The sequence below is a fragment of the Astatotilapia calliptera genome, chromosome 8, assembly GCF_964374335.1.
Source record: "Astatotilapia calliptera chromosome 8, fAstCal68.1, whole genome shotgun sequence".
NCBI classification, from domain to species: Eukaryota; Metazoa; Chordata; class Actinopteri; order Cichliformes; family Cichlidae; genus Astatotilapia; species Astatotilapia calliptera.
Window position 1 is genome coordinate 16,068,098 of NC_137429.1, and position 22,680 is coordinate 16,090,777.

Sequence of the window (22,680 nt, forward strand, 5' to 3'; positions counted from 1 at the left end):
GAGAAGTTATGACAAATCAGACTATAAGGCAAAAAGAAAGTGCAGCTTTATGGTTTCATGGACAAAATAATTTCTGTGGCTGCAATATGACGAGCTAAATAACCAGGGCTGCACATAAGTGGTCCGCAGGTGCGCATTCGCTGTCAAAATAAAAAACGCGCACAAGGGTTAGGGTTAAATTTAAAAACTGTACTTTTGAGTTAAAATATATATATATATAATTTTAATAAATGACAAATTAAAAAGGCATGAACATTTTTTTTGTATCGAAAAAATATCGAACCATGACACCAAAGTATCGAACCAAACCGAACCGTGAATTTTGTGTATCGTTGCACCCCTAATATATATATATATATATATATATATATATATATATATATATATATATATATATATATATATATATATATATGTTGTCCCAGGGCAACTTCTACATGATGTCCCAGGGACAACATTTACGCGATGTCCCAGGGACAACTTCTACATGATGTCCCAGGGACAACATTTACGCGATGTCCCAGGGCAACTTCTACATGATGTCCCAGGGACAACATCTACACAATGTCCCAGGGACAACATTTACGCGATGTACCAGGACAAATTTGTAAATTTCTGGATTACTGTTAATCTCCATAGAATCAAGAACTCATGTCCAGTTTCACAGCTATGGACCAGTTAATTATGTTTCCAGGTGATAGTTTGATTCATAGATTCGGCACAAAACCATAAGTCTAGGCCTTTTAGTCCAGATTCTCTTCACTTACGTTTGTAAAATGATCAGGGAAGCTACTGCAATTTTGCCTGACCCAACCCCCGGGCCACGAAACACCCAAAAAGTTGGGGAACGCTGGTCTAGAGAACACTGGTTAGCTAATGCTGTCGTCAAGTAGCTTATCGCTAGCAAACAAACAGCAAGCCAAGTGAGGAACATATGTTTAATGCTTACCGTTTATTAAAGGAAAGTATCCTATATTGACTTCAAATTCGGCGGACAGGCGGCGGTTTCTCGCTTTTTCACTTGTATTTCAAAATACTCGAAGGCGGGTATTTCGAAGTCGCAATGGAATGACGTCACAAGAAGGTGATTGGTCACTTGTAATGTTGAACCTGGAACAACATTAATTATGATGATGTGGGAACAACGCTGACACGAGGAAATCAGATCGTCCCAGCATAAGATCTCAAAATGGTGGAGCATTGATCAAACTCTTATAGCCTCTAGTGGCCCCCACCTTATCATAAAAGCCTAAACATTCACATGCTTTCTCTCGCACGGCGCCTAAGCTACGACCTTGGCTCCCTGTTTATCTGCTCCTGCTGAGATGGGGCAGAAAACCTCTCCAGTATATTCTGTTCCCTTCTAATCAGACAAATAAGGCGATGACTTTCTGTGAACAGTATTTCTTATAACTCAGCAGTATAATGCATCATAAAACAATATCATTCATTCACAATAAATCAGCAGTCTAATGTAATGCAAATCAGTTTAACAAATGCAATAGTTATCACCTTCTTCTAATTCAGGAGAATAATGCAAACTAAAACTACATAATAATTCACAATCTTTAATTAGGGGTATAACATGGCATAAAATAATATTATAATCCCACACTCCCCCTGTTGAGCTCTTTAGAATAAAGAGCTCACCTACACCCTGTAATCCAGTGTTATCGGGTTCATTTCTTCTTACCCCTGAGGCCCTTTGTCCCCCTGTTGGGTGAACCATATGTGAGATGACCTCTGTGTTTGCGCAGTTCAGATGCAAGAAAAACTATTATTACAACAGTAGCCGGTACAGATGACACTCCTCAGTTCTCCCACAGCTTCATTTTGGTGCTACCTTATACCCTTCAGACGTACTCAGACTAGAACCTCTGTCCGAGGAGCTTTTAGCCTTTACTTTATTGCTGCAGCTACCAGTGTCTTCCAGTTGGGTGAACCTCTGCTCTTCTTTCTTCAACCTCAGGGGTTAGACAACCCTTCAGTCGTGGCACAGATCAGGGGATTATTCTGCCCCGATTTCAAACAAAGATCTGTGTATCCTCGGGTCCTGTGTATCCTGTGTATCCTCCAGAAAAAGATCAGGAACACGTCCCCCTTTTGACCAAGAGCCTCGCTGGTCTGGTGTTCCTGGATTTCCGCCAACCCCTTCATGGTTATTGCTGTGTTTATGGGATCCATCCTTTGAGGTGACTAATCGGAGCCCAAACGCCATGACACTTGGACCCAGTTGGTGTCTCGGCAGTCACCGTGTCTGTCTCTGCTGCGAAGGATCCCCGTATATCTGTGACCTCGTCTGGTGTCTGTTCCTTTCTCTGTAAGAGACAGAAAACCAAAACACCTCTCTTCCTAGCTCTAATAATCTAATGTTGTCATCTACTGATCTTCTGGCGATTCAGAATTGGTTTGGAATATTCAGAATGTCCCAGGGACTTATTCTAATCATATCCTATGTGTGTGTAAGCGTGTTTGCATTTAGCCCTCTGCACTCAAAGTCAATACCTGCAATATATCATCACGCCGAAGGAAGCTTATGACCTTCAAAAGACCAAGTGCCAACTCATTATAATAACATTTGCAAGGTGTGTCTGAAAATTATTAAAACCACTCATTTTAACAAAAGACATCAAAAACAAATTAGGCATTTTTAATTCTAACATTTGCCCCCCTTTTCACAAAAATCATGTGTTTCCTTGCTTTGCTCCACGGCCTTCTGCGGCTCTGCTGTTCGGCTCTTCTCAGAGGTCAGCTCCTGGCCGAGCCCCAACACTGGGTTGAGTCAAACGATGATTTTAATGATCACACGCGTGGGAGATGGACACCGTACGCAGACAGCATCAGATCTCAAAATGGTGGAGCATTGATCAAACTCTTATAGCCTCTAGTGGCCCCCACCTAATCATAAAAGCCTAAACATTCACATGCTTTCTCTCGCACGGCGCCTAAGCTACGACCTTGGCTCCCTGTTTATCTGCTCCTGCTGAGATGGAGCAGAAAACCTCTCCAGTATATTCTGTTCCCTTCTAATCAGACAAATAAGGCGATGACTTTCTGTGAACAGTATTTCTTATAACTCAGCAGTATAATGCATCATAAAACAATATCATTCATTCACAATAAATCAGCAGTCTAATGTAATGCAAATCAGTTTAACAAATGCAATAGTTATCACCTTCTTCTAATTCAGGAGAATAATGCAAACTAAAACATCATAATAATTCACAATCTTTAATTAGGGGTCTAACATGGCATAAAATAATATTATAATCCCACAAACCGTAAATTGATGGAACACTGTCATATCTTCATTAATAGTACCGTTCCTGACTTGAATACAGCTTTTCTGCTTTACCACAACCAGTTATGTCTGAGGTGGATCTGAATCCTCCGTTGGACACAGTACAACGATCTTTGCCCGCTTCTAGTGTGCACATAAATTTGTCTTTAGGCAGAAACATACTGATAAGAGCAGAAATGCTCATTAGCAGTGTAGTGGTAGTAGTATAAAATAATTTTATTATTATTATTCATTGTTTGAAGTTTTGATGCAAGGATAAAAAAAACAAAACAGGAAATAACCATGTTTATGATTAAGAAATGTTATGTGCTCATTCTTGTTCTCACAGTGTGCAATTTCTATATCAAAATGTCCATTTTCAAATAAGATTTTCAGTTTCCTGATCTTTCAATCTGCACAATATAACAAAATTATATTATTTAACAAACTGCTATAAGTGGTGGCCATTAATTATAATCAGTAGTACCCACCACAAAAGAAGGATATCGTTTCCATGTCTTAAAAAAGAAGCCAATGCTGAAGTGCATTAACCCTGGATTCTGTGTAATAACCAGAAGTGTCTGCTCTGGTTCTAACAGAGGTGTCAAACATAAGGCCCGGCGGCCAGAATCGGTCCAACCAAGACTCTAATTCAGCCCCACTGGGCAGCTTTAGAAAATGTGAAGGAGTTAAGAGATTTTGGAACTTTTAACTAACTTTTCATAAGTTTTACACCTTTTCCTGATGCTAAAAACGTTTAACCCTCAGTGCCATTCATACTACGCCAAAGTAATTAAATAATAGATAACAAATTAAGTCACAGGAAAGTTCCTGTTTATGTGCTATTATTGAGTTCACAATAAATTAACAAACACTTTATTTGTTGTAATCAGAGGAGAGTCAGTGCAGTGAACTTTGTAACCATGTAGCTTCACTGGTCTTAACATCCCTAGTCTAGATTAAGCTGCATGCATGTTTGTTGTGGCGGAGCAGCCGGAGTGTTTGAGCTGTGGACCCAAAAGCAGACACGGGAGAACAAAACTCAATCTTAACAGAAAGCGAGCCATTTATTGAGGCTGGCATCCGAAGCAAAAACAAGACAAGGCGAGTTGCGGAAAAAAGGAAACTAAAAACTTAAACTGGGCTAAACTAAAACTAAACATGAAAACTGTGACATGGAGACTTGCAGTGACATGATACGAGATAAGCAGACAACCCAACACTAAACTGAGGGAAACAGAACGTAAATACACTGAAGGATAATGAGGAAAGTGGAAACACCTGGGAAACAGAGATGACATAACAAGGAAACAAGACTTTCAAAATAAAACAGGAAACATGTACAGACATGAACTGGGACACGCAAGCTTGAAACAAGAGACAGAGAGAACGAGCGAGAGTGATAGAGCAACACCGAGGAGAAAGACGTGGGGAAAGTACACAGACAAGGAGATAGAAGAATAGAATAGGTAGAATAGAATAATCCTTTCATTGTCCCACAAGGGGAAATTTGGTTGTATCAGCAGCAAAAACACACATATACAAACAGAACAGGACACAGAACAGAAACACAATTTTTACATATTTATATCATGGACAATAGTTACCAAAGCAGAGTACTGTACAGTTATTAAAAATAGAGTGCATATAAGAGGCAAACCCAGGTTGTAGTGTGCAAACAGAGCAGGATACTGAAAGATGTTTAAATAGTTAAGAATATTTAGAATAATTAGAAAAGTGCAGATTGTGTATTGTACCTGCGCATTAAAAAATTGACATGTAACTTCCAATAAGTTAGTGTATATATAAACTGAGAAAGGTAATGTGCAAGTTATAACACATGACAAACAGAAAAAGACACATATACAAGGAGAAGTGGATGATAACATGAACTAGACTAAACCTAAACTAAGACAAGCTAATAATAACCCTAGAACTTAACATTATCTCATAAGTAATCAAAAAATGCAAAATAACTCAAAATGCTGGGTCACAGCCCCGGCCCCCTGACAATGTTGTTGTTATTGCTCTTTCTTTTTTAGTTGGGAGGCTGAATGTCCCCTTGCCTTGATAACTGTCTGGTCAGTTAAATTCTTTTACCAGGTAAGGTGAGCAGGTTTTGTCCTTTGACTGCTCAGTAGCCCAGATTCTGCCTAAATTATTAACAGCAGCAAGTCTTAATAAGCTGACTTAGATCTGACAGATGCAGCACACTAAATTTGGTTGTGTTTCTGGCTTCTGGAGACAGTGGATGCTCTAGTCAAGAAAAATAAAGAGAAATTGTTTCTAGTTTTAAGAATTTCTTCTGTCAATCGTACTAAATATTTTGAATTAACATGAAAAATAGAGCCAAGCACAAACAGGTTTTATACAAAGACTTTACAGCTGGGATGAACTCAGTGCTGTGACCATGGAGCATGCTTTTAGCACCTTATCGGAAGCATTTATTCCTGTTCTGCCTGGAAAACATGTTGGGATGTGTTTACTGATATTTCTATTCCATTTCTAAGGGATATCCTTTTGTGATTTTCAGCTTTAGGAAATTATTTCATAAAAATATCCCACATACAGCCTGTAACATACATGCTTTAAGCATTCCAACATGCAGTTCTGCAGATAAAGGTCAAAATGTTTTTCTCGTCCCTCACCGTGTTAGGTCCAGATGTAGGCTGAGTAAGTAGAACAACAGCTGTGTTAAATCTGTGCAACTCCCCACATTCACATCTGGGGAATCGCTCGTGTTTGCTTCTCTTGGCTGTCTGCTGTGCAGCTCCATCAGGGCAGGTATGTATTTCTGGAAATGAAACAGCAGTCAAATGAGATTTCATTAATAAATCAACAGCCTGAAACCATTAAAGATTAAAACAGGGTACACCTCACTGCGTACGGTACACCTCACTGACAGGCAATAATAAGTCAAGGCTAAGTGATTGCTCATTTTCTGCTGAGATTTTCATGGTAGTTTTCAGTTGACCTGCCTAAAATCAAACTAATTACTAAAAGAAGTGATTTTAATTTTGTATCTTTCCATAAAAGCTTCATTCCACTGTAATCCACTTCATTCAGTCCACTTGCTGGCAGATGGGGGGCATTTTGACTGAAAAAGGACTCCCTGCATAAATGAATAGTAGCAAAACACATGGTGATTCACAAGGAGATGCATTATTAACAAAAAGTTCTTTGTGTTCTTGATGTCTCAGAGAAAAATGACAGCACAGCAAGAGACGACTGAGTAAAGAAGGAGTTCAGAGCATAGTCGAGTTTTCAAAATATTACTATTCAATACCTAAAGTAGTAGAAGACAGCAGTGCAGATGTGTCATTTTGTTCTACTCTATTTTGCAGTGAGCAAAGTCCAACATGGAGTTAAACGTTTACATTTTATTCCATAGTTTTAATTATCTGAGCTTATATACTGTTTTGTTTGTTTGTTTGTTTGTTAATTAGTTAGTTAGTTTATTTGCTTGTTTTAATCAATTTTAAATCATGCTTTTTATTTGTTCTTGTTTCTAATGTCTCTGTAAAGCACTTTGAATCACCTTGTTGTTGAATTGTGCTATACAAATAAACTTGCCTTGCCTTGCCTTGCCTTATCTGAGCAAGGCTAATGTATCATAAGCTGATTATTTTTTATCTTGTACACACAAATGTGTCCTTGAACAACTTATTATCTTGTATGTGGTAATTATTTATCATGTGCACAAACAATAATTTATTACACATGACATCGCCAGGGTTGTTTTCATGGTAATTGTGGGCTTTTAATGATTTCTTTGAACTGATTGCACAGCATGCATCAGTGACCTTAAAAAAGTAGAATTGATGGCACATGTTTGAATTTATTTTGGATTTTCTTTAATACAACGGTCAGAATTGTACATACAGGCTCAAATATATACTTACACAGTATATATTTGGTTAATGTCCTTTATCAAGTTACACCTTGACCAGACACTGTTTGTAGCTAACAGCTGGCATCTGGTATAAATCAGGCTGAATATTTGACCGCTTTTCTTGGCAGAATCAATAGTTTATTTAGATCTGTGGCCCTCCTGGCACGGACTTCTAAGTTTTCTAAGTGCAGTCCACAAATTTTAAACAGGGTTGAAGTTGGGGCTTTGGGCCGGCCATTCCAGAAGCTTAATCCATTGCTAAAACCACTTTTGACTTGTTTGGCATCATTGACCTGTTGGAACAACCAACTATATCCAAGATTTACCTTTATGGCTGTTGATTTGAGGTAAAGTTGAAGAGTTTGACGATCATCCTCCGTCATTATTCCATCCGGTTTGTGCAATGCACCAGTATCACTGGCAGCAAAACATCTCAAGAGCATGAATCTACTAGCACATAAATACAAGAATGGTCTCTGTTGTAGACTAATCCATTAAGGGATAGTTTATTGGAAGCTTGGTGTTTATGGGTTTTATACAAGAAGATGTGGCATGCACCAAGCTGACAAAACAGCTATCTTTGTGTGGTCATGCAGTGGAAAAAGTGCATAACCACACATATGTCTTAAGTTGATGATGAAGGAACACTGAGTTTTTCTCATATGAAACACAGGAAGATGTGAATTCTGAAGCAGTTCTTGCTTTTAGTGATCCAATGCAGAGTTTACACTGCAAAAGATTGAATTAACATTGAGAGGGGAAAACAACAACTTATGTGTGACCCATGAGGTTGTCCTGTTGGTTCTCTTCTGTTTGTGTAATTAGCTTTTGCCATTTTATTTCTTTAAGTGAAACTGGTGGGTGGAGCTGACCTGGCTCACATTTCACTACACCTGTGCAGGCTCGGCTTGGCTTGGAGGGACAAGAGCAGTATATCAAATCCTCCAACACCGTCTTTTCCAGTGGCTGACAGAGCTTTCGTTTCATATGCACACACTCATACATTTACCATCCATTCTGACATACTGACAGTCACATAGTTTTGTTTCTTTATTTAGCTGAAATACAATCTGAAGACTATGTGTGGTCTCACCTCATATTTTTTGCAGGTTTAAAACTAAAATCATCTCCAGCTGCAATAATAAAGTGGTATCAAAATTAATCCCCAAAAATTTATTCTGTTCATCTGGATATAGCGTTTTCAGCAGGAGAAACATTTAGTCACTCAAGAAGGCTAGCATTCTTAGACAGAGATTTCCATCAGTAATGGGGGACATTTAAAAGTTAATATGTACCGTAAACCTACGCATACGGATCAGTTTTGAAAAGGCCACAGCGGCCAGGGAAGCAGAAGACCTTCACATCAAGAAGGCCCTGAGTAGATGTGGTTATCCCATGTGGTTATCTTAGTTTCAGTAAGGCAAGGCAAGGCAAGTTTATTTGTATAGCACAATTCAACAACAAGGTGATTCAAAGTGCTTTACAGAGACATTAGAAACAAAAACAAATAAAAAGCATGATTTAAAATTGATTAAAACAAGCAAACAAACAAACTAACTAATTAACAAACAAACAAACAAAACAGTATATAAAATCAAAACAGATAAAATCAGAAATAGATAAAATCAGTAGTTAAAATGTAAGTTTTGAAATTTAAGCTTAAAAGTGTGGATTTGGTGCTTTATTCAAATGCAGCTGAGAACAGGTGAGTCTTCAACCTGGATTTAAATAAACTGAGTGTTTCAGCTGATCTGAGGCTTTCTGGGAGTTTGTTCCAGATATAAGGAGCATAAAAGCTGAATGCAGCTTCTCCGTGTCTGGTTCTGACTCTGGGAACTGATAAAAGACCAGATCCAGATGACCTGAGGGATCTGGAAGGTTCATACTGGGTCAGGAGGTCATTGATGTATTTTGGTCCTAAACCATTCAGAGCTTTATAGACCAGCATCAGAACTTTAAAGTCTATCCTCTGACGGACAGGCAGCCAGTGTAAAGACCTCAGAGCTGGACTGATGTGGTCCACTTTTTTGGTCTTAGTGAGGACTCGAGCAGCAGAGTTCTGAATGAGCTGTCTGACTGATTTTTAGGTAGACCTGTAAAGATGCTGTTACAGTAATCAAGCCTACTAAAAATGAATGCATGGACTAGTTTTTCCAGGTCCTGTTGAGACATCAGATCTTTTATCCTTGATATATTCTTGAGGTGATAGTAAGCTGATTTTGTTATTGTCTTAATGTGTTTTTCTAAGTTTAGGTCTGCATCCATCACTACACCCAAATTTCTCGCCTGGTTTGTGGTTTTTAGATATATAGATTGAAGTTCTCTGGTGACCTGTAATCGTTTTTCTTTGGCGCCAAAGACTATTACCTCAGTTTTGTTTTTGTTTAGCTGGAGAAAATTGTGGCACAGCCAGTCATTAATTTCCTCAATGCATTTACCAAGAGCCTGTACAGGGCCTCGGTCTCCTGGTGACATTGTGATATATATTTGTGTGTCATCTGCATAGCTGTGGTAGTTTATTTTGTTGTTCTTTATAATCTGTGCCAATGGGAGCATGTAAATGTTAAACAGAAGGGGTCCCAAGATGGAACCTTGGGGAACTCCACATGTGATACTTGTCTGCTCAGATGTGAAGTTACCTATTGATACAAAGTATTTCCTGTTTTCTAAGTATGTTTTGAACCAGTTTAGTACAGTTCCTGAAAGACCTGCCCAGTTCTCCAGTCGTTTGAGTAATATGTTGTGGTCAACTGTGTCAAATGCTGCACTGAGATCCAGTAAAACTAAGACTGACATTTTTCCACTGTCTGTATTCAGACATATGTCATTAAACACTTTGGTCAGAGCAGTTTCAGTGCTGTGGTTCTGTCTAAAACCTGACTGGAAGGCATCATAGAAGTTATTCTGTTTTAATAAGTAATTGAGCTGTTGAGAAACTGGTTTTTCAATGATCTTACTTAAAAATGGGAGATTTGAGATCGGCCTGTAGTTGTTCATTTGTGTCCTGTCAAGATTGTCCTTTTTCAGTATAGGTTTAATTACAGCAGTTTTTAGTGGTTCCGGAAACACACCTGACATTAAAGAAAAGTTGACGATCTGTAACAGGTCTGACTCTAAAGTCTTTGAGACCTTTTTGAAAAAACTTGTTGGCAGGACATCTAAACAGCAGGAGGAGGTGTTCAGTTGACCTAAGATGTCCTCCAGGTCTTTGCTGTTAATAGGGTGAAACTGTTTCATGGTGTTTAAACAGTTTTTTGGTGGACACAGTACATATTCTGGATCTGCTGTTGATGTACCAATTGCTTGTCTAATCTTTTGGATTTTGTCTGTGAAGAATTTGGCAAAGTCATTGCAGGCCAATGGTTGAATGAAGTTCAGCTGCCACTGACACAGGAGGGTTTGTTAGCCTGTCAACTGTAGAAAATAAGACCCGAGCAGTATGGGTGTTTTTAGTGATGATGTCAGAGAAGTAGGACCTCCTTGCACTCCTCAGTTGTAAATTATAATTGTGAAGTTTCTCTTTATAGATGTCATAATGAACCTGGAGGTTTGTTTTTCTCCATCTGCGCTCAGCTTTCCTACACTCTCTTTTTTCATTTTTCACTAGTGTGGAGTTTCTCCATGGAGACTTTTTCCTTCCAGAGATAACCTTCACCTTAATGGGAGCAATAGTGTCCATTACATTTAACATTTTTGCATTGAAGCTATTGACGAGCTCATTGACTGACCCTCTGGACAGCTCAGGTGTTAATGGGAAGACCTGGTTAAAGATCTCACTACTGTCTTCAGTTATACACCGTTTTGTGATCACTGCTGTTGATATATTTGTGTGGGCTGAGATTTTACTTTCAAAGAAAACATAGTAATGATCAGACAGGCCCACATCAGACACAGTAATGTTTGAAATGCTCAGGCTCTTGGAGAGCAGTAGGTCAAGAGTGTGTCCTCTATTATGTGTGGCCTCTGTTACATGCTGAGTCAGCCCAAAGTTGCCCAGAGTGTTACTCAGGTCTTTAGTCCCTTTGTCCTGAGGGTTGTCCACATGGATGTTAAAATCCCCAACAATAATTACACAGTCAAAATCAACACAGATCACAGACAGCAGTTCACTGAGGTCATTAAAAAAGTCTGTGCAGTATTTGGGAGGCCTGTAAACATTAAGAAACACAACTTTGGATGGGGCCTTCAGCTGTAAAGCCACATATTCAAAAAGACTGAAAACTTCCAGGAGATAGCTGCTTACATTGAAATGATTCATTAAATAAGACAGCAACCCCTCCTCCTCTCATGCTCACCCTGGCCTCACTGATAAACTGTAGTTAGGAGGGGTCGTCTCGATGAGAACAGCTCCACTGTTACTTTGGTCCAACCAAGTTTCAGTTAAAAACATAAAATCAAGGCTGTGCTCAGTGATTAAATCATTAATTAAAAATGTTTTCCCAGCTAAGGATCTAACATTTAATAAAGCCAACTTAAGTGTTTTAGAGGCATTACTTGTCCCCTCGTGTTTGGGAGCAGTCTGTGGCACACAAGGTATGTTTACTATATTTAAAGATCTTTTAGAGTGCAGCTCTCTGTGTTTTGACCAGGCCACATGTCTCCTGTCACCTAAAAGTACAGAAATTTTAAAACCTTCTAGTAAACAGGGTCCCAGCTTCTCCTGGGAAAAGTCACCACTGCCATAATCCTCGCAGCCCGGACCCTCCACACATCACACATCAGACTGCGGAGACAGAGCATGAAGGTGGTAAGGAGGAACTAAGGGGGGCGAGGCTGGGCAATGTGACTTCGATTGCTCTGTTGAGGGTGGGGCTCGATGGCGAACCTTTGGCTGCTCTGGTGGGGGGTTTATGGGGGACAAAAAGGGATTGGGCCGGGGGGTAGATCTGAGCCCAGCATTGACCCGCTCCATCATCTCCTCAGTGAATTTCAGGTGTGGGGAGGGGGGAGAAAGGGAGGGGGAGGAAGGTGATGGGGGTGATGGCCTGTCAGGGGTTTGGGGGACCTTGGGTCCCTGGTCCTGGTTGTTGGTGTTGTTGAGAGAGTTGGAGGCAAATAGGGACCCCTCTTCTTGCCTCAGATGTCTCTCCTTTCTGAGGCTCTTCCCAGGTGGGGGCAAATGGAGCTCCTCCTCAAGGTTTCTGCTGGGCTTTGTCTGTTCTTGGAGTACTGTTTGTTCCTCTTTATGAGATAACTCCTCATTTATCTCAGCCTTGGCACCAAGCACAGATGGATGACGTGTGGAATAAAACAAGTTGAAGGTGAACAGTTTCACCCCTGACTTGTTAAAATTAAATCAATTTGCTTTAAACAGATGCCTGCGTTCCCAAAAAATATTAAAGTTGTTGATAAAATGCACTGAGTGGTCAGTACATGCTGATATGAGCCATTTATTCAGTGTAAACAACCTGCTGAATCTCTCGTCTCCTCCTCTGACGGGCGGTACAGGTCCACTGATGAATACAGCTGCATTCAGAGAGTTTACAGTATTTAATAATCCAGTAAAGTCCAGTTTCAGAACCTCCGACTGTTGTTTGGACACATCGTTTGACCCTGTATGCAGAACAATGTTTGTCACAGTTGGATATTCATCTGCAATTTGAAGAATTCTCTCCTTCAGGTTGTTGACCATATCGTTAGGAAAGCAGAGGACTTTAGTGTTCTTACCGCACATCCTTTGTACATCTTTTACGGCAGAGTCACCCACAATCAGAGTTTCAGGCCTAGCCTTTAGCTTTCCCTGTGGCCTTTTACTTTTCAAAAGATTTTCGGACCTTACTTCGCTACTTTTAGATGGATGGTTGTCCGATATAGATCCAGGGTTCGTTTTAGTTTCTTTAATGGGAGGTATTTGAGAAAGAGGTGAGATTGAAGAACTCCAAACCAGCTATTATAACATAAAAACTTTGCTCAGATAAACATACACCCCAATGTCTCTTCATGCTACATGTGTCAGTCATTAGACTATTATGCATGTATTCTGTGTTGGTTACATTATTAAAAACAGTTATTAACAAATATTCTAAGTCTAGTTTTAAATAATATCTCAATCAAAAATGATTCTTTTTTCAGATTTAGTTATAGTTTTTAGTTTGATTTTAGTTAACTATGTTAACCTTGCTCGTTTACTGATTGTGGTGAATTCATTAACCTGAAATGACTGCGTCTTCTCTTTTACGTGCTTTACGGTAATTTTCTCTTAGAAACGGAAGTCTCAATGAGAACTTCCTTAGTTACAAGACGCTCGCACTCCGATTGTGTGTTGATTTTTTAGCTTGTAGCCTTCTTGCTACGTTTTCCAACGTGTTTAAGTCATAAAGACAAAATTTATTTGACCTTTAATTTAATTTTACTGTGACGCGAGACAGCGGAGAAACTCTTCGGGTAAAGTGTCCATATTCCCGCTCGTTTTTCATGGCTCTTTAGAGGAAATGACTTCCATCCAGTGGTGTTTTTTACCCCTTATATTGACGGTCATATGTGGACGTCTGGCACACGGAGCTACAGACCCAGTGGGGAGTTCCTCCATCAGTGCCACCCCCGCTAATGGGGAACCGATCAGCTCTGCCACCCCTGATCCGAGCGGTACGGAGGCCGTGAACTCCACTGGTGTCAACACCACGGAGGTCCCTACGCTTGCCACCGTGAACTCCACGATGAACACGACGCTGTCCGCGACCGAAGCGCCCACTGCGGCCGCCGAGAGTCCAACTGCAACCACCGTCCAGCGTGCGGTGTCTCCACAGGGTAAATTACACCTCCACCTACATCATAGGTGTCAAACTCTGGCCCGCGGGCCAAATATGGCCCGCAGCCTAATTACATTTGGCCCGCGAAGCCATACCAAATTATTATTAGAGCTGGCCTACTGGTATTATACAGCTAATATATATATTGTTTAGTATTAAGCTTTGCTTGTTCCATATTCAGTTTTTCAGCAAAACTTGTTTGACTCCATAAGAAAAGATTCATTCTTAAATCTGGAGGAAGATTTTTTTCCAATAAATATTAATGTTAGCCCGCGACCTTGTTCCAGTTTTGAATTTTGGCCCACTGTGAATTTGAGTTTGACACCCCTGACCTACATCGTTTGTTGGGGCGGTTAAGTCTTTTTGTTGCTTCGATCAGGCTTCCCGCTAATTACTCAAGCTAGACTTTGTGGATCTGACGGTGATACCACACCTAGCATAAGTACTCCCAAGCATGTCCAACCCTTTTCCTGATGTTTTCCAGCGTGTCTCTGTGATTTAACCCCTGGTTTCTGTGACATCGGCTGCTGCTGTGACACAGCTGACTGTGGGGTCCCTAGCTTGAGCGCTGTCTTCACTGGATGTCCGCAGAGAGCCATGTGAGTGTTGGTCGTTAGCTCTATAACACGTGTAGTACACAGCTTCAGCATTTAAAATACCATTTTTAACTTTACAGATCAGGTGTTTGCATTGAGAAATGGCTGATGTTCAGAGCCAATGTGGATTCGTCTCTTATCACAGTGACCGACTCTCTGTTTTGTGTGCAGCCTTCAGGTAAATGGCATAACTTTTTTTTTAAAAATTACAGGTAAGGTCAACGTATATCATTATCGTTTTCCAACCTCCAAACAGATAACACGTCCCAGTCTTTCCCAGCCCAACCTCAGCATCCAGTTTTAGGGGACTCGTACCACTTCTCTCTACAGAAGAGTCCAACTGTAGGCCCCAGCAGAGGTTTTTACATGGTAAGTGCTCACAGACTTAAATAATTAAAACAAAAAAAACGTAAGATATTTGAAATCATCACAACTTTTTTTCTGTAGGTTGATGATGTCATCCAGACATATTTCCCCAACTCCTCCGTGCGGGGTCTCCTCCGTCAGCCATCTCCAGGACCGGCAGCGTCAGCTTTTTGCATCGACCGCAACCCTGCAAGTAAGATCACATAAAAAGTTAAATGTTGAACTGTTGAGTGGCAAAGTGCTGTTACACCATTTTAAGTGCAGCCCTGCCACCTAGAGTTGCTTCTTCATATTTACTTTGGACAGTTTTGGGAGAATTAGTTTAGGATATTTTCTACAGATGTCTTAGACACAGCAGCCCAACTCAGACGTGTGGGTTTGTGGCAGTATACATGATAGCCTTTTATACTGGGGAGGCCAGCAAGTATCCTATAACTGACTCATCTCTTAGCCCCTCCTGATCAAGGACCAATCTCCACATTGTGTCCCAGGCTGAGCCCAAACACTGTTCAGAGGAAACGCCGCAATATCATTCTTTCTGCTTGTTGCCATAGGTGACGGTAGGAATGTAGACTGATTTCACACTCAGCTCTCTTGTCACGACAACAGTCCGTACAGAGACACCACACCAATTTGTGTGCATATGGGGGTGCTCAGAGGAAATCTTGCACATGTTTTAAGGCTCCATCACTACTAAACAGGTGTTTACAGGTGTTAGAGTGATGTGTGCTGCCATCCAGGTGATGACTTTGTCAGGAAAAGACTTGCACACAACCACATTCTGCTCATATTGTACTGTAAACAATGTCTTACTTATCAAAAGTTGGTACACACATGCAGAATTATTACAACAACACGCTGTTTCCTACGCCACATTTTATCCACCTTAATTCCTCCCCTTCTTGTAGAGTTCTTGAGGTCTGTGTCTCTGTCTTGTGCACGGATGGTGACTCCTCAGTCATGCATCACAGATCCAAGCCTCAGCGCCAACTCCTACTTCTCCGACCTGCATCTCGTCAAGGTCAGCGAGTCCATTTGCACTAAATCCTTTTAAGTGCATGATTAGCTGTGAGACTCTCACCGCAGATGGACTAATATCGTGTTTTTCTGTGACAGATCCCAAAAGCTGAGATGGCACCAGTGTCAGATTTTCTGGTAAGTCGTACATTGCTGTTGTAAATGCGCTTTGACACTCCACTTAAAATACTTTGTCTATAGTACATGTACTACACTGGAAAGGCAAAAATAGGACTTAATAGTTGTTGCTGGGCTAATATTTCACAGTTATTGATTATTCTTACAGGCTAATGTTTTCCTGACTGTTTTAGATCCCAGTGACCAACCTGTCAGTTTGGCCTTCACCAACGCTGCGGAACAGCTCCTGTATTAATGCAGTGCAGAAGGTGAACAAGTGCACAACTGTGTGGTGAACCACGAGTGCTCAAGTGTGTGACGAAACATTGACGTTGACTCTGCTGTTTCTGCCTTTCCTGCAGGTGAAGTTTGTCATATTTTACACCGGCAGAGGGGAACTCGCAAACGCAACGGTTGATGTAACCCTAGCCGACGTGAATCAGAGTCAGCTGTTGCTCCAGATGCACTCCGTAGAGTTCCAGGTAGAGCCAAAAGAATTAAAAAAACTAATTTTAAACAGTTTAATGTGCCAAGTAATGTCGTTTTTCTCTTTTAGCTGACCAAACCGATTCCCACTCCCGCAATACTGAACCCTGCAGTCGGACTTAAAGTTGGATCTCCTCTCATCGGTCGCTTTTTAAAGGAAGCGATGCCTGTATCCTAACTACAATTTTAAGATTGTATCTTTTAATTTATCTGCCAAGCTTCGGGGAAGTTTGGCTCCTTAACAGTGAGCCAGCTGACCTCACTGGGGGTGTCACAAAGTGGGACCTGTTCCCCTGATACAACCACGCGAACGCCCATCCTCTTCACGCACAACATCATCACTGGCTGCACATTCAGGTGAGTCTGCATTATTTCTTTTTGCCTCTGTTGTCTGTGGTTCTAGTTAGCTTACATTAGGACAAGTGGAGATGTCGCTAAAATAATGAGCAATATCCTCTGCTTTTTAAAAAAAATTTATTTCCGTGCTACAAGCTCTCCAGCCAACGACTGCTCAGAGCTGCGCTCGCAGATTTATGGGATTTTGCAGGGACTTGCTACTCCTGATGAGATCGCCATGAGCTCGGGCTCCCAGCCAGACTGGGCGAGAGTCCTCACACAGGAGTGTCCCTTCAGCCTGCAGGTATAACCGAAATCTGACCCCCATACACCGTTACAGCTGTTCTGGTGTCTGCAGCAGCACCTAGTGTCGGTGCTTTGTATCTCCCTTCAGCCAGTCGCAGCAATTCAATTCAGTTTTATTTATATAGCACCAAATCACAACAACAGCTGCCTCAGGGCGCTTTATACTGTAACCCAACAATCAAACCCCCTATGAGCAAGTGCTTCCTGTTAAAAGGGAGTTTTTCCTTCCCACTGTCGCCAAAGTGCTAGCTCATACAAGATCATCTGATTGTTGGGGGTTTCTCTGTATTATTGTACGGTCTTTACCTTACAATATAAAGTGCCCTGGGGCAGCTGTTGTTGTGATTTGGTGCTATATAAATAAAACTGACCTGAGTATCTGTACACAGACACGTTTCACAGAGACATTTATGTTGTTCCTTCTCAGGAAACGTGTGAATCAGGCTGTGTCCTCCCTCACTCTCTCTCCATCGAAGTACTGTGGGCTCGCCTGGGTCCCCTCGACATTCCCCAAAACTACATCCTAGGGGCCAGATACCTTTTCCAGTGTCAAAATTTCAAGGTGTGCTCTCTACATCTCACTTTTTTCTCTGTTTTTTCTGACAAATTGACCTTTAACATTCCTCTCCTCCTGTCTTTATTTTTTGTTTTCTTTTTCCTCCTCAGTGTCCTCTGTCATCCTCTCTCGCTCTGACCACTAGAGTTACGTTCGCTGACAGCACAGTCTACCCAGAACCCCCCAGGGGTTTGCCTCAGCCTTTCTGGAAGTTTCCTTTTGGCTTCTTCACGAGAGGCTCCGCTGAGCTGGACGGCCACATTATTATGAACAGCAGCAGCACAGAGAAGGTCACATGGAGTTTAATGCTGCTCACAGTCATGTCACTAACAGGATTAGAATTCCTCTGCAGGTAACTTGACGGGTAACTGGAGCAGCACTGGAACTCGAGGAAAAGTTTTCTAACATACCTAATTTATTGTTTCAATTATTTCTCAGAAATAAATACATTTTCACAAGACAGTTTGAGTCATTTTTAGACTGCATCACTGAGGTAAAGAGGCACTGTTTGCACACAGCTCCTCATCTCTCTGCGCCTCCTGCTGTCGCTGGTTTCTGTGCGTTTCCTTCTTTTTCTCTGTGACGCGCACATAGTTGAGGAGATTGACGACTGCAGCGGGAGTTATACCTTCCAAGCGAGTAGCAGCTCCCAGCTGGAGGACAGAGCAGAAGAGTCAGGGCATATTTTTTCTCTTTTATTAAAATAAATATTTCACACTATTATTTTGAAAGGAGTGGGCTCACTGTGCTCGGTCGAACTCTGTCCAGGATCTCTCGAACTTCGTCGGAAAGCGACACCGGCAGAGAGAAATAGTCAATGTCCTGCGGCAGGGACATGTTCTCCTCCCTCTGAATTCTCTCGATCTCTTTCTTGTTTAAGTCGCAGTGAGGCTTGTACACAGCTGCGTGACAGACAAGAGAAACGTTTTAGCAAGAGTTTTATTGTAGATTAACATTTCAGGCGGGGTTATTTTTTTCTTACCTTCTATCTTAAGTCTCTGTGCGAATTCCATAAAAGACGAAAGGCTCTCGGGGAAGGCAGATGCCAACATTTCAAAGGTCACGTCGTTGTACTGAAGAAGATCTAAGCCACTGAAAAACAAACATTAACGGGAAACATTTTTAAACTGTTGTGACATGAAAAATTTAATTATTAGCTTGGCAGATATCTATCGCTCACGTCAGTAAGGTGCTCTTGGTCTCACTGATGGGAACACTGGGAAGCTTCTTCTTCCAGCTCGATGTAGACAGAAAGAGAGCCTGAAGGGCTGTCAGTGCATCCTGGAGGCTGTTCCTCACTCTTAAAGACTCCTGGTAGCGCACAGAAGACACACATCCCACCTCCTCAAAGCCTGATGGGAAACAAAAGGTAATGAGAGGAGGAAAAGAAGGGGAAAAAACAAAACAAACGCAAGCACAATGACACGTTGAAGATGCTACACCTACCCTTCGGGGTCAGGCGGAGGTCGGCGTTGTCCGGCCTTAGAGAAGTTCGAAACTCGGCCCGGCTGGTGAACATGCGGTAAGGCTCTGTCACGCCTCGACTCACCAGGTCATCAATGAGAACTCCAATATAGCTCTCTGTTCGAGACAGCGTCACTGTGGGCATGGAGAGCGCCGAGCGGGCAGCGTTTGCTCCCGCCCACAAACCCTGCTCAGATAGAAGAAGAAAAATCAGTTACTCCTAAGCTGCTTCCAGCTGTGTGTGTGTGTGTGTGTGTGTGTGTGTGTGTGTGTGTGTGTGTGTGTGTGTGTGTGTGTGTGTGTGTGTGTGTGTGTGTGTGTCTTTAAGGAAAGAAGCACCTACCTGTGCGGCAGCCTCCTCGTACCCCGTGGTTCCATTGATCTGACCGGCCAGAAACAGACCTTGAGTGCTCTTCACCTGCAGCGCCGGGCTCAGCTGAGTGGGACACACAAAGTCGTACTGCACGCCATAACCTGGAAATCCCAGAAAACAAACATTAGACTTTCAGTTCTGGAAACCAGCTTACTTCTGTCAATCCATTTTTTTTAGAATTAGGGAAGAATTGAGGGAACTGTCACTGTTACTAGGCAGATCAAACAGGATCTAAAGACCTACCTGGCGTGTGGATCTCAGCTCTGCGCATGGGAGGGATTTCTCTGATGAGGCGTAGCTGTATGTCAGGGGGCATTGTCATGGACAGACCCTGTGGATACAGGAGGTCAGAGGTCACGCCCTCGGGCTCCAGCCACACCTGGTGGCTTCGGCCTGGAAAGCGCAGCACTCTCGACTCGATGGAGGGGCAGTACCTGTTAGAGACGAAGACTGCACGTCATTCCAATTCAGCTCGATTGTTTCAGTTTTGCATAAAAATTTTATGATACACAGTTACACTGATGTTTTTGTTTTTGTGGCATTTTCTTTGCAAAAACCTTCATGTTAAAACGAATCTACATGCTTTATTTTGCATTAATGAGCAGAAAATGATGGAATAACTGAAGTGATTCCTTCTGAGTTTCAAACCATTGAGTCCAAAGTGTGTGTGTGTGTGTGTGTGTGTGTGTGTGTGTGTGTGTGTGTGTGTGTGTGTGTGTGTGTGTGTGTGTGTGTGTGTACCTGGGACCTTTGGTGTCTTGCTGTATGTGACAGTTTAGTTGAAGGCTCTCCCTCACCACTCTCTCCACACCCGGTGTAGTAAAGGTGAGGTAGCAAGGCAGCTGCTCTTCTGGCTACAGAGGGTTACGTTTCAAAATAAAGCAGGAGGAACAATAAACTAGACAGTGAGTTAAAGAATAAAAGTCCATTCATTCAGCTGTACCTTGCAGTGGGTGTGGGTATTGAGGAAGCTGAAAGGAGTCGGGTGACTGTCAGGGAGGTGAAGCTTAGCCAAAGACAGGTCTACTGAGTCCTTCACAATCCTGGGAGGGGTACCGGTCCTCAGTCTGCCTGTCCTTAGCCCCAGCCTCTCCCTCAGCGTATGGGACAGCCCAGCGCTTGATGGAGCGTCTCCAATCCGACCCCCGGGGGAGGTAGTTTGACCCACAAAGAGGGAGCCAGACAGGAACGTACCAGTGGTAAGAACCACTGATCTGGCTGAGATGGCGTGGCTGCCATTAGCTGGTTGTTCAGGAAGTGCAAAAAACATGAGAAAGTAAATTCAGTGTATAATATGTACCGTTTGCCATTTAGGTCCTTGTCCTTAAAAGAGGTAATCTGCTGTGTACCCAAACGTATCCCAGTGACTCTGTGGTGCCCGGGCTCCTCCGGGTTTGGTTCTGTTACCAACAGCTCCTCCACTGAGCCCTCCACCATGGTCAGCCTGGGAGTGGACAGCAGCTCGGACTGAAGAAAAAAAATATGTAGAAAACAAACATTTTAATTCACTCGCAGACAAATATTTTACTTTAATGGACGAGTAATTCAAGTTTTGGGTTTTTTTCTTAACCTGAATGAAGTCTCGGTAGCGCTGACGGTCCAGCTGGGCTCTCGGACCCCACACGGCAGGCCCTTTTCTACGATTCAGGATGGAGAAATGAATCCCAGCCCAGTCCCCTGCCCGACCACACAGCCCATCCAGAGCATCAACCTCCTTCACGAGCTGGCCCTTCCCTACTCCTCCCAGGGAGGGGTTACAGGACAGAGCACCTGTGGGAATATTATCAGAGAAGTCTAGTTTTCCCTGCTGGAGGAAAAAGAGCTTCTTTGTTTAGGTGTCCCTTTATCCTCACCGATGGTGTGAATTTTCTGCGTGATGAGGAGTGTTTCAGCCCCAACTCTGGCTGCTGCCGCCGCTGCCTCGGTCCCTGCGTGACCCCCGCCCACCACGATGACATCATACTGATGTCCGGTGAGGTGACCGACATGTCTGGAAACCGGTGAGAGGAGACTGTGCAGGAAGGGAAGCTTCTTTCTCAACATGTGAGACGCACACCTGTCAGAGTAAAAGTTAAATGATGGTGTATCCCTGTTAGATACTCCATTACTTTCGTGACCCATCAGCTTTATTTCAACTCTCAACTTGGAAAAATAACTTTGTTGTTTACAGTGGGTAAAATAAGCAATGAACATGTCACCAACTTTCTAAGTAAATATATTTCTAAAGGTGATTTTGACATAAAAAAATCTCACCAGATTTCAGTAACAATCCATCCAATCCACACATCCAAAGAAATCAAAACATAGATGCCATGATGACAACGGCTGAAATCTGTCAGTAACTGGAAAATAATCCTGGCATTTATTGCAGATTAATATCAGCTGGTTCATTCCAAACTTGACCTCAGTTTCCTGTTCCTGACTAAAGTAACACCAGGTGTGGTTTTGTGCTGCTGCAGCCCATCTGCTTTAAGGGTCCACGTTATACACACTGAGAGATGCTCTTCTGTGTACCTTGACTGCAAGGAGTAGTTGTTTGAGTTACTGTTGCCTTCCTGCCAGCTGGAAACAGTACGCCTTTCTCTGACCTCTGGCATCAACAAAGCATTTTGGCCCTAAATCCAATTTAATTCTAAAAATTTGTTATGTTGAACATGTACAGCTGTGAATCAAACCGCATCCTCGCTCTCTGTTAGTAAGAGCACAACGTACAAATACGTAAACAGTTTAAATACGGCTTCGTTTACTCAGCGCACGTGTGGATCCACAACAAACTCTCCCCTCAGGTTTGAAATGCACTTACGGTTTATTTGGGAGAAGGCGTATTGTTGTTTTTATTTCAGACTCTCTGTAGCAGAAACTGAGACTAACAGAAAGGCAAAGATCATTTAGGAAAATTACCAAACTCCTGCTACATAAGTCTCCCTATGGAGGCCGCCATGATGTCTGTAGCTCACAACCGTAATAACTGGTTTACAGACGCACTGAAAAAAACGATGCTCAGCATGTTTCAGCCTTTCGCCTGTGCTGTTGGTGTCTTCGTTTGGTTAATGTTACAATCATGAATCAAATATAATAAATTAATAAATAAATACATGCGATCAATACAGATAGGAAAAAAATAATGGGAGATGATTAAATT

The 22,680-nt window shown here is 42.1% G+C and overlaps 2 protein-coding genes across 3 annotated transcripts; one reads left to right on the plus strand and one right to left on the minus strand.

The window, feature by feature from the left end:
- The first annotated feature begins 13,382 nt into the window (after positions 1–13,382).
- Positions 13,383–18,161, plus strand: LOC113019329 (tectonic-3). The gene is made up of 14 exons (XM_026162953.2): positions 13,383–13,919; positions 14,406–14,520; positions 14,598–14,695; positions 14,774–14,886; positions 14,965–15,076; positions 15,792–15,904; positions 16,000–16,038; positions 16,212–16,286; positions 16,380–16,499; positions 16,574–16,672; positions 16,757–16,860; positions 16,996–17,143; positions 17,573–17,707; positions 17,812–18,161. The coding sequence occupies exons 1-14, from the start codon at positions 13,604–13,606 to the stop codon at positions 18,055–18,057; spliced, it is 1,833 nt and encodes a 610-aa protein (XP_026018738.2). The 5' UTR covers positions 13,383–13,603; the 3' UTR covers positions 18,058–18,161.
- On the minus strand, positions 18,099–22,501 carry mto1 (mitochondrial tRNA translation optimization 1). Of its 2 annotated transcripts, none has more exons than XM_026162951.2 (13): positions 22,342–22,501; positions 21,392–21,594; positions 21,109–21,308; positions 20,888–21,005; positions 20,482–20,780; positions 20,280–20,392; positions 19,782–19,972; positions 19,509–19,639; positions 19,148–19,352; positions 18,882–19,053; positions 18,684–18,793; positions 18,446–18,603; positions 18,099–18,354 (listed from the first exon to the last, which is right to left on the minus strand). In XM_026162951.2, the coding sequence occupies exons 2-13, from the start codon at positions 21,579–21,581 to the stop codon at positions 18,187–18,189; spliced, it is 2,055 nt and encodes a 684-aa protein (XP_026018736.1). In that variant the 5' UTR covers positions 21,582–21,594; positions 22,342–22,501; the 3' UTR covers positions 18,099–18,186. The 2 variants fall into 2 exon arrangements, with proteins under 2 accessions (XP_026018736.1, XP_026018737.1); XM_026162952.2 differs by lacking the exon at positions 22,342–22,501 and adding an exon at positions 21,792–21,930.
- Positions 22,502–22,680: the final 179 nt, after the last annotated feature.

Bases quoted from the DNA above. Each gene is read 5' to 3' on its own strand.
- mto1 (XM_026162951.2), bottom strand. From the start codon at position 21,581: ATGTTGAGAAAGAAGCTTCCCTTCCTGCACAGTCTCCTCTCACCGGTT. The intron at 19,973-20,279 runs GTACACACACAC...CGTCTCTAACAG, and splicing joins CAAGACACCAAAGGTCCCAG to GTACTGCCCCTCCATCGAGT. The intron at 18,604-18,683 runs GTAAGAAAAAAA...TCTGTCACGCAG, and splicing joins ACAGAGACTTAAGATAGAAG to CTGTGTACAAGCCTCACTGC.
- LOC113019329 (XM_026162953.2), top strand. From the start codon at position 13,604: ATGACTTCCATCCAGTGGTGTTTTTTACCCCTTATATTGACGGTCATA. The intron at 16,287-16,379 runs GTGAACAAGTGC...CCTTTCCTGCAG, and splicing joins GTATTAATGCAGTGCAGAAG to GTGAAGTTTGTCATATTTTA. The intron at 16,500-16,573 runs GTAGAGCCAAAA...TTTCTCTTTTAG, and splicing joins TGCACTCCGTAGAGTTCCAG to CTGACCAAACCGATTCCCAC.